Source organism: Coregonus lavaretus (genome assembly GCF_964263955.1).
Source record: "Coregonus lavaretus genome assembly, chromosome: 15".
In the NCBI taxonomy this organism is placed as follows: Eukaryota; Metazoa; Chordata; class Actinopteri; order Salmoniformes; family Salmonidae; genus Coregonus; species Coregonus lavaretus.
The window spans coordinates 39,551,203-39,568,253 of NC_140002.1; the positions used below are offsets into that span (position 1 = coordinate 39,551,203).

At 42.9% G+C, this 17,051-nt stretch overlaps 1 protein-coding gene across 2 annotated transcripts in view; it reads right to left on the bottom strand.

Annotated features, from left to right (window-relative positions):
• Positions 1 to 2,904: 2,904 nt before the first annotated feature.
• LOC311143228 (latent-transforming growth factor beta-binding protein 3-like) overlaps positions 2,905 to 17,051 on the bottom strand; it is a 47,966-nt gene continuing 33,819 nt past the window's right edge. Inside the window, exons 14-29 of one of the 2 annotated variants that reach the window (XM_084179040.1) lie at positions 16,910 to 17,038; positions 16,660 to 16,779; positions 14,018 to 14,140; positions 13,375 to 13,497; positions 12,793 to 12,912; positions 12,482 to 12,610; positions 12,003 to 12,173; positions 9,179 to 9,262; positions 8,912 to 9,040; positions 8,654 to 8,791; positions 8,385 to 8,525; positions 7,752 to 7,880; positions 6,492 to 6,653; positions 5,836 to 5,925; positions 5,550 to 5,681; positions 2,905 to 3,994 (exon numbers count right to left, since the gene is read on the bottom strand). In XM_084179040.1, the coding sequence (XP_084035166.1) occupies positions 3,819 to 3,994; positions 5,550 to 5,681; positions 5,836 to 5,925; positions 6,492 to 6,653; positions 7,752 to 7,880; positions 8,385 to 8,525; positions 8,654 to 8,791; positions 8,912 to 9,040; positions 9,179 to 9,262; positions 12,003 to 12,173; positions 12,482 to 12,610; positions 12,793 to 12,912; positions 13,375 to 13,497; positions 14,018 to 14,140; positions 16,660 to 16,779; positions 16,910 to 17,038 (2,096 nt within the window). In that variant the 3' untranslated portion in view covers positions 2,905 to 3,818. Of the gene's footprint in view, positions 3,995 to 5,549; positions 5,682 to 5,829; positions 5,926 to 6,491; positions 6,654 to 7,751; positions 7,881 to 8,384; positions 8,526 to 8,653; positions 8,792 to 8,911; positions 9,041 to 9,178; positions 9,263 to 12,002; positions 12,174 to 12,481; positions 12,611 to 12,792; positions 12,913 to 13,374; positions 13,498 to 14,017; positions 14,141 to 16,659; positions 16,780 to 16,909; positions 17,039 to 17,051 lie in introns of both variants that reach the window. The other variant, XM_084179039.1, reaches the window with a different exon arrangement.

The window sequence follows — 17,051 nt, forward strand, 5'->3', positions numbered from 1 at the left end:
AGGAAGGTGTTCCTAATGTTTTGTACACGGTGTATACACTCTTAGAAAAAAGGGTTCCAAAAGGGTTCTTCGGCTGTCCCCATAGGAAAAATATTTTGAGTTTCAGGTAGAACCCTTTTGGGTTCCATGTAGAACCCTCTGTGGAAAGGGTTCTACCTGGAACCAAAAGGGTTCTACCTGGAACCAAAAAGGGTTCTTCAATGGGTTCTCCTATGGGGACAGTCGAAGAACCCTTTTAGGTTCTAGATAGCTTCCAACTTACCTAACTTCATTGTTAAAGTATAAAAAAAACATGAGATACCAAACCCGCTCACAGGGTTGGTTAACTCTTGAGGTTCCTCGGGTCTCCACCGAATTAGGTAAATACGCTTTTAGTTTTAATGCACCTCATTACTGGAACCAACTACAAAATACACTGTGATTGGATGCTCTGATGCCGCTTGGGCAATTCAAAATATTGATTGGGGAACAATTTGTTGAGGAATGTGGCTGTTTTTCTTGATTGTTTGTTGTCCTGTATTTTAGTTTGTTTTTGTACTATGAATTGTATATGCAGCGCTCCCTTGCGAAAGAGACCCTGGTCTAAATAGTGACTCTCTGTTTAAATAAAGGTAAAATAAAATAAGAGTGTCATTTTTGGGCATGGTGTCACTACGAATAACCAAGAGAACCTTGCTTTTATTATTGTATCATGTAATGATTGTAAATAGACTGACACACTTTATTTGGATAGTCCGGATAATGCATCTGGAGATGCTCTACAGATGGTCATACTATTAACAAGTTATCTGTTGATAAGCAACTGCTTGCTTAGGTTATGGTTAGGTTTAGAGTGTAAGGGTTAAGGTTAGGGTTAGGGTTAGTAGATAGTTAGTTGAAATGTTACTGATAGTCTCAAATCAAATCTTATTGGTGCGTACACAGATTTGTAGATGTTATCGCAGGTGCAGCGAAATGCTTGTGTTTCTAGCTCCAACAGTGCAGTAATACCTAGCAATGAAAAACACAATACACACATGTGTGCCATTCAGAGGGTGAATGGGCAACACAATATATTTAAGTGCCTTTGAACAGGGTATGGGCTGATGTGCTTGATGATCTTCTTGGCCTTCCTGTGACATTGGGTGCTGTAGATGCCCTGGAGGGCAGGCAGTGTGCCCCCCGTGATGCGTTGGACTGACCGCACCACCCTCTGGAGAGCCCTGCAATTGCAGACGGCGCAATTGCCGTACCAGGCGGTGATACAGCCCGACAGAATGCTCTCAATGGTGCATCTGTAGAAGTTTGTGAGGGTCTTAGGGGCCAAGCCAAATTTCTTCACCACACTGTCTGTGTGAAGGGACCATTTCAGGTTGTCAGTGATGTGCACGCCGAGGAACTTGAAGCTTTTGACCCTCTCCACTATGGCCCGGTCTATGTGGATGGGGGCGTGCTCTCTCTGCTGTCTCCTGCAGTCCATGATCAGTTCCTTCATTGTGTTGACGTTGAGGGAGAGGTTATTTTCCTGGCACTACTCCACCAGGGGTCTCATCTCCTCCCTGTAGGCTGTTTCATCGTTGTTGGTAATCATGCCTACCACTTTTTGGTCATCAGCAAACTTGATGATGAGTTGGAGACGTGCGTGGTCGAGCAGTCATGGGTGAACACCCCTGTGGGGCCCCCGTGTTGTTGATCAGCGTGGCGGAGGTGTTGTTGCCTACCTTCACCACTTGGGGTCGGCCAGTCAGGAAGTCTGTAGATCATCTGCAAATGGACTATCCAAATAAAGTGTTACCTTTAAGTTTATTTGGAGTAAAATACATTTGAATCTGAAGACAACGTGTGCTGAATTCTACTCTATATAATTATATTCTAAATGATGAAAGTCTGGCAGAAATTGCTCCAGTATAATAAGATATTACATCATAACTACATTAACATTCTGATGAACATGGATGATGTTGACAATGGGCATACAGAATAAATATGTACAAACTATAGACAGGGAGAGCAGGGACCCTGAACATTAAGAACACTTGATCTTTCCATCACATAGACTGATCAGGTGAATCCAGGTTAAAGTTATGATCCCTTATTGATGTCACTTTTAAATCCACTTCAGTCAGTGTAGATGAAGGGGAGGAGACGGGTTCCAGAAGGATTTTTAAAGCCTTGAGACATTTATTGTGTATTTGTGCCATTCAGAGGGTGAATGGTCAAGACAGCAAATGTAAGTGCCTTTGAACGGGGTATGGTAGTGGGTGCCAGGCACACCGGTTTGTGTCAAGAACTTCAACGCTGCTGGATTTTTCACACTCAACAGTTTCCGTGTGTATCAAGAATGGTCCACCACCCAAAGGACATCCAGCCAACTTGACAACTGTGGGAAGCATTGGAGTTTGGTGTACTAAGTGTATACAGTATGTGGATCACAATAGAGTTCTCTCAGCCATTCTCTCTGAAGTACTTTGAAGTCTTCTTTCTTCTCCATCGATCATGACAGGCAGAAGAAAAACTCCTTTCTTCACCAGTTGAATACATCTCTGTCAGATATTCCCTCTTTAATGTCATACTCTGTATCAGTTTCATAGCCAGTCTTAAAGGGGAATGGAAACACTAAAATTCAAGTTCTAAATCTAAGTGTTTCTATTCCCCTTTAATAGATGAGAATTTAACACCAATCAATGACAATGAATATTCAAACAAAGTTATACTGTATATTGATTACAATTTATTTGTTTGGCAGAGGCTCGTCATCTCACTGAGTACATGTAATGTGATTAATTTATGAAGCAATCTGTTCTGTAGTGCATGAGTCTGTGTTGATTTTCTTCTCATGGACAGAACAGGATATGGATGGGAAAAACCTATAATCTCAAAGAAAGAACGAATCCACTTTATAAAGAATACACTCACAAACACACATTTGGTGGTTGACTTCTGCTGTTTAATTTATTTTTCTCAAAAGCCACTTTGGTTCCTTATAATGCATAGGCAAACAAACTCTGTCATTTTGTTAAGAGAAGTCACTAAGTATGTATGCCATTCCATTTACTTTGGGGTCGATTTTCCACCGTACTCCTGAGGATTTCCTCTGGATCCACGAGTTAGGTCTGAATATTACCTTTTACCCCATTTACCTTTAGTCTAGCTTCATTTGCACTCAATATGCACATGTCAACAGTCTACAAGGCACTTAAATGGTTTCCAATGAAGTGCAATTTCCAAAACATCCCGTAAAACAAATGATTACAGGAGCTTGATAGGCACCGATCCAACAGGCAACAAAGTAATCTCCACTTCACATACTGTACAAAACTGGACAATGAAGGAGGACAGAGTCTCTAATATCCCAAAATGTACAATAATGGTCTGCTACTCATATAGGAGTTCAGACACACAGGAAGGAAGTGGGTTTGACAGGAACTTCCTCATCAAACTGCCTGTAGGAGGGCTTAAGATTCATGGATGTATGAGATCAACGCAACAAGGAAACAACTCAACAAATAAACAAAAACACAAGTTTAACAGTCAATGGACACAAACAGTTTAAAAATAATAATAATTACAAAAATACATAAAAATAAACCAAAGCATTTTCTTAATTAGGTATAAGGAAAATAATTGCGAAGAACCAAACTGGAAGCTAATTTCTAATTTCAGCGAAGGAGGAGCCAACAACAACAACACATTTTGTACATTTCAAACATTTCAAACGAGCCCTTTGAAGGCACCACAACGTTTTTTCGAGGGACAGGCAGGCACATACTGAATATTGAACTTATAAGACAGAGGGGTTGCATGTGTGTATTTATGTATGTTCGACAGAGATACAGTTCTTATAGAGCCCTGGTACGGACATGTTGGACCTTCGTGCCTGGTACACACATGTTGGGCCTTCGTGCAGGGACAAAGCCATTTTTGCAGTAGCACTTGAACGAGCCTATCGTGTTGACACAGCGGGCATTCTTGCATGGATTAACTCGGACCCCTGGTTCAGCACACTCATCAATATCTGAAAAGGGAGAGAGAAAGAGGGAGATGGTTTGACACAAAACAGAGAGCTTGCCATCTGCCTGCACATCAATTTACATATAAACAATGTTCCCTCAAATTTTTTTGGGCGCTGAGCAAATGTTAGGTCTGCTGAGCGCAAACTTAAACGTTGTGAAAATTCTGTGCAACGTTTGGCACGCGTTTACTGTGAACACTGAGGCTGTACCCGCTTTAAGTTACAGTTATAACAGTGGCCAAGTAGGCTACTGTGGCTATTTGATCATAATATAGGCATTATAGAGAGGCCTACCATCAAAAACAATAGAGAAAATGCATCCCATAACATTTTAACCTGTAAATAGCTGTTCTGTCATTCAGCCTACAGTAGCAGGCAATGTGTGGTGTTCAATGTAGGCCTACATTCCGTGAGACTTTTGGAAAAAATATGCAGGGCTTGATATGAACCTGTTTATCCACTTGTCCTTCGGACAAGGAGGTGACTGAAAACGTGCTGTTTAATGCAAGAAACCACTTTACAAAATAAAGTTCATTATTATTCCCATACCATTATTACAGAGAATCAGACAAATTATGCTACCCTCTGCCTATTGGCAACTTAGCTTATTCAAGCCTGTCTCAAAATACAACACTGCCTCTTTAAGAGAGAAACAATGCTCTTTACCTGACTCGTTTTTCAAAGATGTCTAGAAATGCACACGTTTTGTACTCTTGTAAGAAGCAACCATTTCCCCATTGCTGACTAGAAATTAGCTATAACTGGGCTAATAACTCACTTACTAGCAAAGAATATTAACAAATGTGTACACGTGGCTACATGCAGCTCACGCTTTGATCTCAAAACAAGTGTATCTACTCATGCTGTAAACACAGTCCAGTTCAAAGTGGATGGCACAGATCCATATATGGTAATTGTCTATTTGCATATAGGGATACTGCAGCTCTGATTGGTTAATGCCGCACCGGTCTGTAGAGTATGGGCTGAGATGTGCCTGTCAATGCGATAGAATCCTACTCTGGTGCGTTCTGCCTACAAGAAAATCTCTTGCATAGTTAGTTTTGCATACTAAGTCTTGCATAGTTTGTTATGTTTCGGTATATTGCATTGAAAGTGGCTAATATTGGCAATTCCCACAGTAGAGGGAAACGTTGATAGTGTTAACTAAAGGGGAAAACTAGAAAGTTGAGTGAAGTTCAGTCTCGTGCTTCTCTGCGTGGACTGATATTTCTTCTGTGCGGTAGTCCCGTGGAGCTGGGGCCGCGCACACACGCACGCAGCTTAGAGGGAACATTGCATATAAAATCAACAACCAGATGTTCTTTTAAATGCTAAATACAATTTCAGACATGTCTGTCAAAACACTTCAACAAAGGACAACAGCTACAAATTATACAGAGACTCTTCTGTTCGCAGAATTGATGAGCATCCAAATTGGCATCCACCTAAAGATTGAGATGACTGAACTGAAGCTAAAATGCAAGCATTCGCCTTCCCTCTAATCCAACCCAAAGTTAAAGGGAAGCAGACAGACAGAATATGTGGATTGTCAACATACCTGTGCAGCGGGTGCGGGAGTGGTCCAGCCTAAAGCCTGTGTTGCACTCACACATAGTGCCCAAGTAGGAACGCACACAGCGACCATTGGCACAACTACACTCATCTGAGTCCTCTTCTGAACTGTCCCCTTCTGAGCCAAAACAGAAAGAGAGAGAGAATGAAAGATACAGGAGAGAGGGAGAGAAAATATTATTATAGTGGTGTGATGGTTGAGGGTGTGCTCTGAGGTAAATTCATAAACAAATTCAGAGTGTAATCAAATATATTACAGGCCTTACCAATACCTGGGTTGTAGTTGGCGAAAGCTGCCAGGAAATCTCCCTCACCATCAGACTCTGTCTCCAAGTGCATCTCACACAGCCGGTTAAAGATCCCTGAATGAGACAAATAGTTAAGTCTTCTTAAAGGCCCAGTGCAGTCAAAATTCTGTTTTACCTGTGTTTTATATCATATTGTACAACAGCTGATGAAACTAACACTGTAAAAGTGTAATGAATGTGATCAGTGTTATTTCCTGATAGTTGCTGGTTGAAAATACAATCTACACAGGACCTTCTAATCAGCAGGTTTGCATGGGCGGGAGTTTCGGCTTTCCATGGTAACATCACCATGCGGTAAATTGGTTAATAGACCAATAACAAAGATAGTTCCAAACATCTCTGCCAATAACAGCTAGTTTTCAATTTTCCTATCCCCACTCAGACCACTCCCAGACAGCCCTTTGCTAAAAAAAAAAAAAAAAAATCTATTTTTGTCAATTTTAATGGAACTCTGTTACAGTAATGTACTTAATTGTTACCCAGAAATGATTTGATATTAAAACAGATGCATTGGACCTTTAAGTTATTAGTATTAGACTATTTATGCTGATATGGGCAAAGCTGAAACTGAAGTGACCAGCAGACCAAAAACCAGTGAAGGAAATGTTGCTGGTGCCCACCGGAGTTTCTCTGGGGGCAGGTCCTACACTCAGGGCCCCATCCACGGCCATAGTGACAGCAGCACTCAGAGTAGGTGACCACCAAACCGTTCCTGGGGTGGCTGCAGATCAGGTCCTCATCCACCTGCAGGAAACACACGTCCTTATGGGCCGCTGTGCGGTCTGTGGGTGGGAGAGAGAGAGAGAGAGAGAGAGAGAGCGAGAGAGAGAGAGAGAGAGAGAGAGAGAGAGAGAGAGAGAGAGAGAGAGAGAGAGAGAGAGAGAGAGAGAGAGAGAGAGAGAGAGAGAGAGAGAGAGAGAGAGAGAGAGAGAGAGAGAGAGAGAGAGAGAGAGAGAGAGAGAGAGAGAGAGAGAGAAAGAGAAAGAGAGGAATCTTAAGTATTATTCAATCAAATAAAGAAGCCAATCTTTGCTCCTGCATTATGCAATCAGGCCAGATCCTGAAACTTTTCATGACTTCTATGATTAAGCAAGTAATTGCTCAGCATGTTAACAGCCAGCAGGTAGATATGAATAAGTGATGAGGCCTAGCTTGAGGTGGTAGGGCTCAGAGCTACACCAGTCCTCTGCTCTGCACATTCATTACGGTCACACATCACACACAAAGATGGAGCCATAAAGATCCATAAAGACCAGCTAGACACAATAAAGTAAAAGCTGTATTGTCAATGCAAACTTGTGAGAGTTTACAACAAAATTATTGAAAGAAAGTAACACAATCACAAGAGTAATGTCACAACAACGTATCCAACATGTTACAACATCACATGTATCACAATAGTAAACAGTTTGGTTAAAAGGAGAAACATTGCTTTGGAGAAAGGAAGGTGCAGAAAATGCCACAAGCCATCTCATTTGCCTCCATTTTATGTATACTTCTCTGACACACAAGCAAGTGCACACAATGAAGGATGAAGTAATAAAGTGTTTTCCTGTGACTATGCAAGCTTAGTGGGACAACCACGGAAACTGAGAAATGGGCAACAGAGATCACACTGAATCTATAGAACTGAGATCACATTGACTAACTCAAGTCTCATGAACTCGCTCACTAAACTGAGAGTGTGTTTCTATAGAAACAAGCAAGAGGGGGAGTGGTGAGCCTGTGCATAGGGTCAGTATTGGGGAGAGGGGGCTCAAAAGGGGAGGAGTTAAAAAGAGTAGCAGGAGTGGCAGGTGTACAGGTAAGCCAAAACTCAGGTGAGCTAAGCACTGATTGGTCAGGCTCAGGCGAGCTGAGCGCCGATTGGTTATACCCACCGTCATAGACACACTGTTTGAGCGCTGCGCTGAAGGTGAGGGGCTGGGTACATATACAGTGAAAGGAGCCGGGCGTGTTCACACACCTCCCATTCTTACAGTACGAGGGGTCCTGGCACTCATTGATATCTGCAAGGGCACCACAGACACCACAAACACGGTTACACAACCTACGGATGGATGGACACCAGCCTGGGGCGAGCTCACAGCTTAAAGTGACGTTGAACAGGCCTGCAGGCAGATCACTACGTTACACTGCTTCCTGAGAGCATGCAGAGTGTTTGGGTGTCTATCGGTACAACAGTGAACACGGGCCAGGAGGTGGCTATAGGACCAGGGTTGTGTTTGAGTTTATCTCTGATGTATGTGACAGACATGAGGTTATGTAAATGTCAGAGCGGGTGAGGCTGAAGGGGCAGGTCTGGCTGATTAGTAGTGTTAGACTGGAACTAACATTAAAAAACATGATCTCATTCAACCTTCATACACACAGCCACCCCTGAGAACCAACCCACTGTGAACTAGACTGCCCAGCCTCTCTCACAACACCACTACCATCCAGTCATCCGTCCTGAGCTTCCTGAACCCACCTCCTGCCCTGCTAAGGACAGCAGTACCCTCTCCTCCACTCACCAGCCTGCTCCTCTGGGGTCACACAGCTGTTGCGGTCGGTGGCCAGTATCCAGGGGGGAGAGCAGATACAGTAGTAGGATCCAGGGGTGTCCACACAGTGGCCATTCTTACAGTTCAACGAGTCCTGACACTCATCCACACCTGCAACAACACAAACACACTGCTGACTTAACACCAGTCCTCTTCTATGGCCTATACTGTACTGTACCTCCCTGTGTGTGCGGATGCGGGTACAGTATGTACAGTAGAGGGCTCTACCCAGATCTCACCTGCCACCGTGGGGATGACACACTTCTTATTGGAGGCTTCGTAGATCCAGGGGGACTTACAGGTGCAGTAGAAGGAGCCTCTGGTGTTCTTACACTGACCGTTGGTACACAGAGACTCGTCGTGGCACTCATTCACATCTGAGGAGAAGACACATTAACATAGAGGATCTGTGACTAAATGGGATATCTGATGTGTATTCGTATGTAATGAAATAGAGGTGTGTTTTGGTGCAGGCAGGTGGGTCTCTGGTGGGTTACCGATGCACTCCAGTAGGTTGCTGTCGTAGTAGAAGCCCTGTTGGCAGTAACATTCATAGCCAGGCTGTGTGTTCATACAGCGGCCCTCCTTACAGATCTCATTGGAGAACAGCACACACTCATCGATATCTGTACACAGAGGGACAGGAACACAGATTTCAACACAAACAAACTCCCCCTGAGAACAAATACTGTCATGTAAATGAATGCTGTAAATCAGATAACAGCAAACCTACAGTGTTGGGTTGTGGTTGTGTAGCTACTCACCTCTGTGGACAGACAGGCCATAGTCAGTTACTCCCTCCTCATGGTAGAAACCTCTGCCCACTGGACACAGGGAGTGGAACTCAGCTGGTTGAGGGAAAAACAGGAAATCAATTAAACAATGTACTTATCACACTTTACCTATTCACTTAATTCACCTGCTTTTAGTAATCAATGAATGACATTGAACAGCTCAAATAACTGAACTGACCCCCAGCCCACTTGATGGTTTGTTAAACTAGTGTGTATGTTGTTGGTCCAGGGGTAAAAGCCCCCCAAAAAATCAGATGACTGAAACTTCACTCACATCGATTGTCTGGGGCCAAGTTAACCTCCCCTTTCATGTAAGAAAGTCATGACCATAATGCTTTTAGGCAAAGATAATAATTTTGTACATGTATTAAACTGCGAGTTTCACCAATTCCAGTCCTCTTGCTTTGTTGACACCATATAGTTGACACCATATATACTGAACAGAAAAAAACGGGCCTGGGAGGGCACTTGGGAGCCAGGCCCACCCACTGGGGAGCCAGGACCAGCCAATCAGAATTCGTTTTTCCCTACAGAAGGGCTTTACTACAGACAGAAATAGTCCTGCCAAATTCTCAAAACAACTTTGGAGGAGGCTTATGGTAGATAAATTAACATTCAGTTATCTGGCAACAGCTCTGTTGGACATTCCTGCAGTCAGTATGCCAATTGCACGCTTCCTCAAAACTTGAGACATCTGTGGCATTGTGTTGTGTGACAAAACTGCACATTTTAGAGTAGCCTTTTATTGTCTCCAGCACAAGGGACACCTGTGTAATGATCATGCTGTTTAATCAGCTTCTTGATATGCCAAACCTGTCAGGTGGATGGATTATCTTGGCAAAGGAGAAATGCTCACTAACAGGGATGTCCCCTGTAGCTCAGTTGGTAGAGAATGGTGCTTGCAACGCCAGGGTTGTGGGTTCGTTTCCTACGGGGGGCCAGTATGAAAATGTATGCACTCACTAACTGTAAGTCTGTAAGTAAAATACAAATGTAAACAAATTTGTTCACAATAAAAAAATGCTTTTTGTGCGTATGGAACATTTCTGGGATCTTTTATTTCAGCTCATGAAACATGGGACCAACATTTTACATGTTGCATTTATATTTTTGTTCAGTATAAAATGTAATTTCCACCTCCAGAAATGGGCCCAATAAAATTTGTAAAAATTATGTAAAAATGATTTTAACATATTGGACCATGCATATAGCCTATGCATGGTCTATATTATCAGATGTGCTATTAGCAATAAGCATAATAACCTATAACCCAACTGATGAAGGATAGTGGCTATAAAATGCACATAGGCTGAAGCATGGGGTTTATCCATCTGCATTTACCCCATTGGACACAACATCCTGATTGTTATTATTATTAATTTTTATTATTTTATTATAAATACGAATATATAAATAATTATTATTCACACAAAAAATGATATATATTTTTTGTTTCTATTACAAAGTATGTCATTTCCCTTTTAAGACAACTTGCCCCTTTAAGAGCTCTGTTGCGCAGCTGCCCTAAACCATGCTTGATACTCAGGTTGTAATGTAAAACTGTATTTGTAAAATGATGCCACACTCGCAATTGAAGGAGTAGAGAAATAAACATGGTAGAAGTGTAAAACTGGGATCTCCCACTTTTTTTTCCACAAAGGACAAAACTGCTTTCAAAGTACATTTGCCAAAACTGCTTTTAAAAGTGTTTTCCTGCAATTGCATTAAGAATTGTTGTGCATTGACTGCTTGCAACTTGAATGCGCCTCGAGCAGCCTGGTCTCATAGACTAGACGTAACATAGTAAATGTATATCTATGAAAAACCAAATTAATATGATATGTTACATTTGGTATGGTTACATAAGACAGGCGGCTACTTAAGTCAAAAAACGAAAGTAGGGTGGTTGGTCGGGGTAGATGGGTGGGCGTATAACGTGAACCCAAAGGTTGCGACATTGAATCTCATCATGGCCAACTTTAATATTTTTTGCCAATTAGCAACTTTTCAACTACTTACACATTTTTAGCTACTTTGCAACTACTTCCCCTAACCTTAACCCTTTTAGCTAACCCGTCCCCTAACCTTAACCCTAACCCCTAGCCTAGCTAACGTTAGCCACCTAGCCACCTTGCTAGAATTAATAATATGTCATATGTTTTGCAAATTCATAACATATTGTATGTTTTGTAAATTTGTAACATATAATACGAATTTTAATTCGTAACGTTTCATACGATATGGGTGATGGACATCCACAAATGAATACATACCATACGAAACATAACATATCACACTAAATTGCTTTTCTCAGATTTACATACAGAATAATACAAAATGCTCTGAGACCAGGTTGCCTGGAGAGATATTTATCTGGCATAGAACACATAACAAAAAGCCAACTATGTAAATATGCAAACTATTCTACTATGTGGTTGTCTGATTTTGTTTTAATAACAACATTACATGGCAAAAATAGTAGCACTGGAAAGTTACATCCTGAGTGATAAAGTATAGGCTTTGATTTACTTTCCAGCAGCTACAGTAGGCTTCACACTGCTGTCTGAATTGACCACTGCTGTGGTGCTCATTATAGACTATTTAATTCCCTTCATCAGAACATCGGGGTGTCATCAACAATCATGTATGTCAGTTCAGTGCACACATCTAACAGAGAAAATAAAATATTTGAGAATACATTTATTTGGAAATATATTTAGTTGAACAGACATGCTTCTGACTATATTAGGCTATGTCATCCCTTTAACCCCTGTGTTGGGCCTGAGGTACGTACATGAGTGGTAGACGGGGCAGGGGTAGATCTCACAGTGGTCTCCCCAGCCCACACCGATGGAGCAGCAGCACTCCTGCTTGGTGACGTTGGTGGCCAGGACACTGTCACAGAACACTGTGTCATCCAGGTTCAGGTAACACTCCTTCTTATCCTCCACGTCTACCTCAATCTCTGGAGGGGCAGAGAGGAAATAGATTGGAGTGTGTGACTGTGTGTGTGTGTGTGTGTGTGAGTGTGAGTGTGAGTGTGAGTGTGAGTGTGAGTGTGAGTGTGAGTGTGTGTGTGTGTGTGTGTGTGTGTGTGTGTGTGTGTGTGTGTGTGTGTGTGAGTGTGAGTGTGAGTGTGAGTGTGTGTGTGTGTGTGTGTGTGTGTGTGTGTGTGTGTGTGTGTGTGTGTGTGTGTGTGTGTGTGTGTGTGTGTGTGTACATGTAGAATATAGCTATATGGAGAGAGGGATGAGAGGATATCAGAAATCCTACCCTCACAGCTGTGCTTGTCCTCAGACAGGATGAAGCCGTCTTTGCACACACACACATAGGAGCCCTGTCTGTTCTCACACACACCATGAGGCTGGCACAGACCCCTGTCTGTCGCACACTCATCTATGTCTGGGTGGGTGGGAGGGAGAGGGAGAGGGAGAATGTGTTACGAACATCTGCTACAATCCTCATGACTTCCATTAAGCTTCAATTATGACAGTTTCCACTGGTTACAGAGCTCAACTGCCAGAATGGTTAACACTAATGATTTATCTCCCTGAAACTCATGGAGAGGGTGGAGACAGACTGACCTTGGCACCGCCTCCCTCCGACCAGCATGTAGCCCTTCTGACATTCACAGCGGTAGGAGCCCATGCTGTTGATACAGCGCCCCCTCTGGCAGTTAGAGGGACGCTCACATTCATTTACATCTGAGGGAGGAAAAGAACGATCAAACAGCGGCCATGTATTTGATCACCAGCTCTATACAGTGAACCATAGGCGGCGTACCCAATAGGCTAGGGGAAGCTAAGCTTCCCTTAAAGTAAATTGAATTACATTTGCCAAAAATATATATAATTACTTCTGCCTATACAGAAATAAATAAAATAATTCAAAATACTACACCAGAAAACATGATTGAGCCACAGAGGTTCATTTGTATCTTTAAAATGTTTTGCTGTGGATTGTTTTAAATCACAAGCGATGCAAATGTGATGATAGATGCATGCAATGCATTATTATAAAGGAAAATGTTTATGGTAAACAAATAGCTTCCCCAAATCTGAAACGTATGTGCTGCCTATGCAGTGAACATATTACTCATACTTCACTAGTAGTGTAATAATGTTGTAACAATGAAGCTATAGTGAGTAATAAGAGGTAGCTCCTGCCTTCACAATGGCTGCCCTCCTGAGTACGCTGGTATCCTGGGTAGCACTGGCACTGGAAGGAGCCTTCTGTGTTGACACAGCGCCCGTTGGCACACAGTCTGTCATCCTCACACTCGTCAATGTCTGGAGGGGAGAGAGGAGGAGACACATGCAGCCTGTCAATAGAACCTGTATACCCATTAAAATAATAAGATCACGTTATTGGTCAATTGCACCCAAGGTCCAACCGAAATTTTACTTTTAACCCAACCCCTCCGAAAGACACACATGCATACACATACAGTACATATGCAGGTTTTGGAGAGGTGCAGGGGTCTGCCACACTGGGAGCCAGAGGAGCTGTTGGTGTTAAGTGCCTTGCTCAAAGGCACAATGGCAGGAAATTGCATCTAGGATTTGATACTAGCAACCCTCCGGTTGCGAGCTCACTTCATGACAGATTTTTCCCGTCGTACCCGGGATATCGAACTGGCAACTGTCTGGATGCTGGCTCAACTCCCTAACCGCTAGGCTACCTAGTTCTCTTTTTTCAATATTGTGCAGAAATACTGGTAACCACTACACCACTGCAAGTCTGCAAGCATATAATAGTGTCTGTGCAGCACTAAGATATATTCTATTTAACATTAATCAGTGCACTGACCTCTGCAGTCTTTGCTGTCTGCTGCTGGGAGGAAGCCCTCGTTACAGAGGCAGCGGTAGGTTCCTGGGAGGTTCTCACAGCGCCCGTTCGGACACACACCGCGCTTCTGGCACTCATTGACATCTAGTGGAGAGGTAGAGGGGTTGCAGGGGGTAGGGGTGGAGTAGGGGAGGGATGGAAACAGTCAGTCATACAGAGGAATACTAGCTCTGGACTGGCCCAGTGCCTGTTGGCATCCTGCCTGCTGGCCCTGTGTGTCTGGGGCAGACTCCCTCTGGCTGATTTACTGACTATGACTGATCAAATCCATTCTCTACATCACACACAGCTCTGAATAGTGAATACCTTCAATGTCATGGTTCAGACAAAACTAACTGGGGAAGATCAACATATTGAATGTTCAGATTCAATATTCTAATTGCTGATTTGACTTGCTATCACTGTTTCCATTATGACTATCCTCTTAGTAATGCCAACTATGGTAGCATGGCCACTAGGTGGCAATACATCACCAAATGTAATGGCTCAAGTTAGAAAAGATATAACATTTACATTTACGTCATTTAGCAGACGCTCTTATCCAGAGCGACTTACAGTTAGTGAGTGCAGTTTTTCATACTGCCCCCCCGTGGGAAACGAACCCACAACACTGGCGTTGCAAACGCCATGCTCTACCAACTGAGCTACATCCCTGCCGGCCAATCCCTCCCCTACCCTGGGTCAATTGTGCGCCGCCCCGTGGGTCTCCCGGTCGCGGCCGGCTACGACAGAGCCTGGATTCGAACCAGGATCTCTAGTGGCACAGCTAGCACTGCGATGCAGTGCCTTAGACCACTGCGCCACTCGGGAGGCACATATATACAACAGTGAGATAGATAGTTATAGCAGTGGAGGCTCCTCAGAGGACGAAGGGGAGTACCATCCTCCTCAGTGAATTTCATAAAACTTAAAATTGCAAAACATTTACAAAGTTATCATTTTTAGATAAAACTATACTAAATATAATCACGTCACCAAATAATTGATTAAAACAAACTATTTTGCAAAGAAGGTCTACAGTAGCCTCAACAGCACTCTGTAGGGTAGCACCATGGTGTAGCCGGAGGACTGCTAGCTTCCATCCTCCTCTGGGTACATTGACTTCAATACAAAACCTAGGAGGCTCATGGTTCTCACCCCCTTCCATAGACTTACACAGTAATTATGACAACTTCCAGAGGACGTCCTCCAGCCTATCAGAGCTCTTTCAGCATGAACTGACATGTTGTCCACCCAATCAAAGGATCATAGAATTATCTAGTACTGAAAGCATAAGCTACAGCTAGCTAGCACTGCAGTGTATAAAATGTGGTGAGTAGTTGAATCAAAGAGAGAAAGACAATAGTTGAACAGTTTTGAACAAATAAAGATCTTCCAAAATGAAGGAGAAGCAAAAGAGAAATAGAGAGAGAGAGAGAGAGCGAGAGAGATTGTCCGTTTATTTCACTTTCAGTTTCACTTACTTAGCTAGCAAATGCAGCTAGCTAGTTTAGCCTACTGAAACACCCTGCTCAAACAGAGGGATGCTATATTTGCTAGCTGGCTATGACTTTCCAACACAACACTGGAACTCTTTCAAGTCAAGGTAAGCTTTTGGTATTACTAATTTATTGCGACCGGGGATCGCCGGTGTAACTGCTTACTGACTGTATACTGTAACGTTACTTCATAATTGTAGCAGGTTTACTAAAGCATTCCGTGTGGCTCAGTTGGTAGAGCATGGCACTTGCAACGCCAGGGTTGTGGGTTTGATTCCCACGGGGGATCAGTACGAAAAAAGTATGAATATTTATGAACTCACTACTGTAAGTCGCTCTGGATAAGAGCGTCTGCCAAATGACAAAAATGTAAAATGTTAGTTCTATTAGCTATGCTGACTATGACCTTACTTTAGCTAATATGGTGACAACGATGTAGGCTGTATGTAGCGGTTTGGCTTGGAAAGGTTTTTTCGCCTGGTCACATACAGCTGATGTGTTGTGCATTGAAGTCCACAAGCAAAGGGAAGAGGTGAGAGGAGGAGAGCGACAAGGAATGCAAAGTGGCTGCTATGAAAGTTAACTGTGTTTACGCGTGATCAGGGGTGTATTCATTCCACCGATTCTGTTGAAAGATGTTTCTTAAACGGAAGCAAACGGAACAAAACGGGGATAAACATCTGAATTTATCCAATAGAAACTCTTGTTTGCAACTGTTGGACTAATGATTACACCCTATATCAGCTAGATGCAGGCAAGAGTGTCCAAGGCGGTATTGAATGTCACTGTCACTATCTGTGACCTCAAATTTGTCTCTCGACCTGTGTGTAGCTACGTTGTAAACTTTCATTCATAGGCTAGGTTGTAGCAACCTCATGATGGGTATAGGGAAATTTTTTGTATCATGTAGTAGCCTAAACCTATCACTGTTACATTGAACTGGGTGAATGGAATATGAGTGAGAGTCATCCAATATGCTGTAATAGAAATAAGGCCATGCTCATGAAAAAAAAATTGTCCTCCTCATCTTAAATGGCACTGACCGCCACTGAGTTATAGGTAATACAAATAGTTGATTCGTGTGTGTTCTCTTTAGTATGCATACATAAAGTTATTGGCTCTCACCGTAGCAGACCCCATCCTGGGCCTGGTGACCAGTTGAGCAGGGAACACACTCATAGGAGCCTGGGATGTTCTCACACTGCTCATTGGGACAGCTGCTGGGGTCCAGACACTCATTTATATCTGAGACATTAGAGACAAACACAGATATGAGACAAACACAGACACACATAAACATTATTAAACCAATACATATACATATACTGTACGTACACACACAAAGGAATATAAGGGCAACAGATGCAGCTCTTACCTTCACAGGCTGGCTGGCGTTGTGACTTGCTCCTGAAGCCTTTCTGACACTCACACTTGTAGGACCCTGGCAGGTTAACACACTGACCCCCCTGCCCACAGATGTCAGGCTTGGAGCACTCATTCACATCTAAAGATAAGTT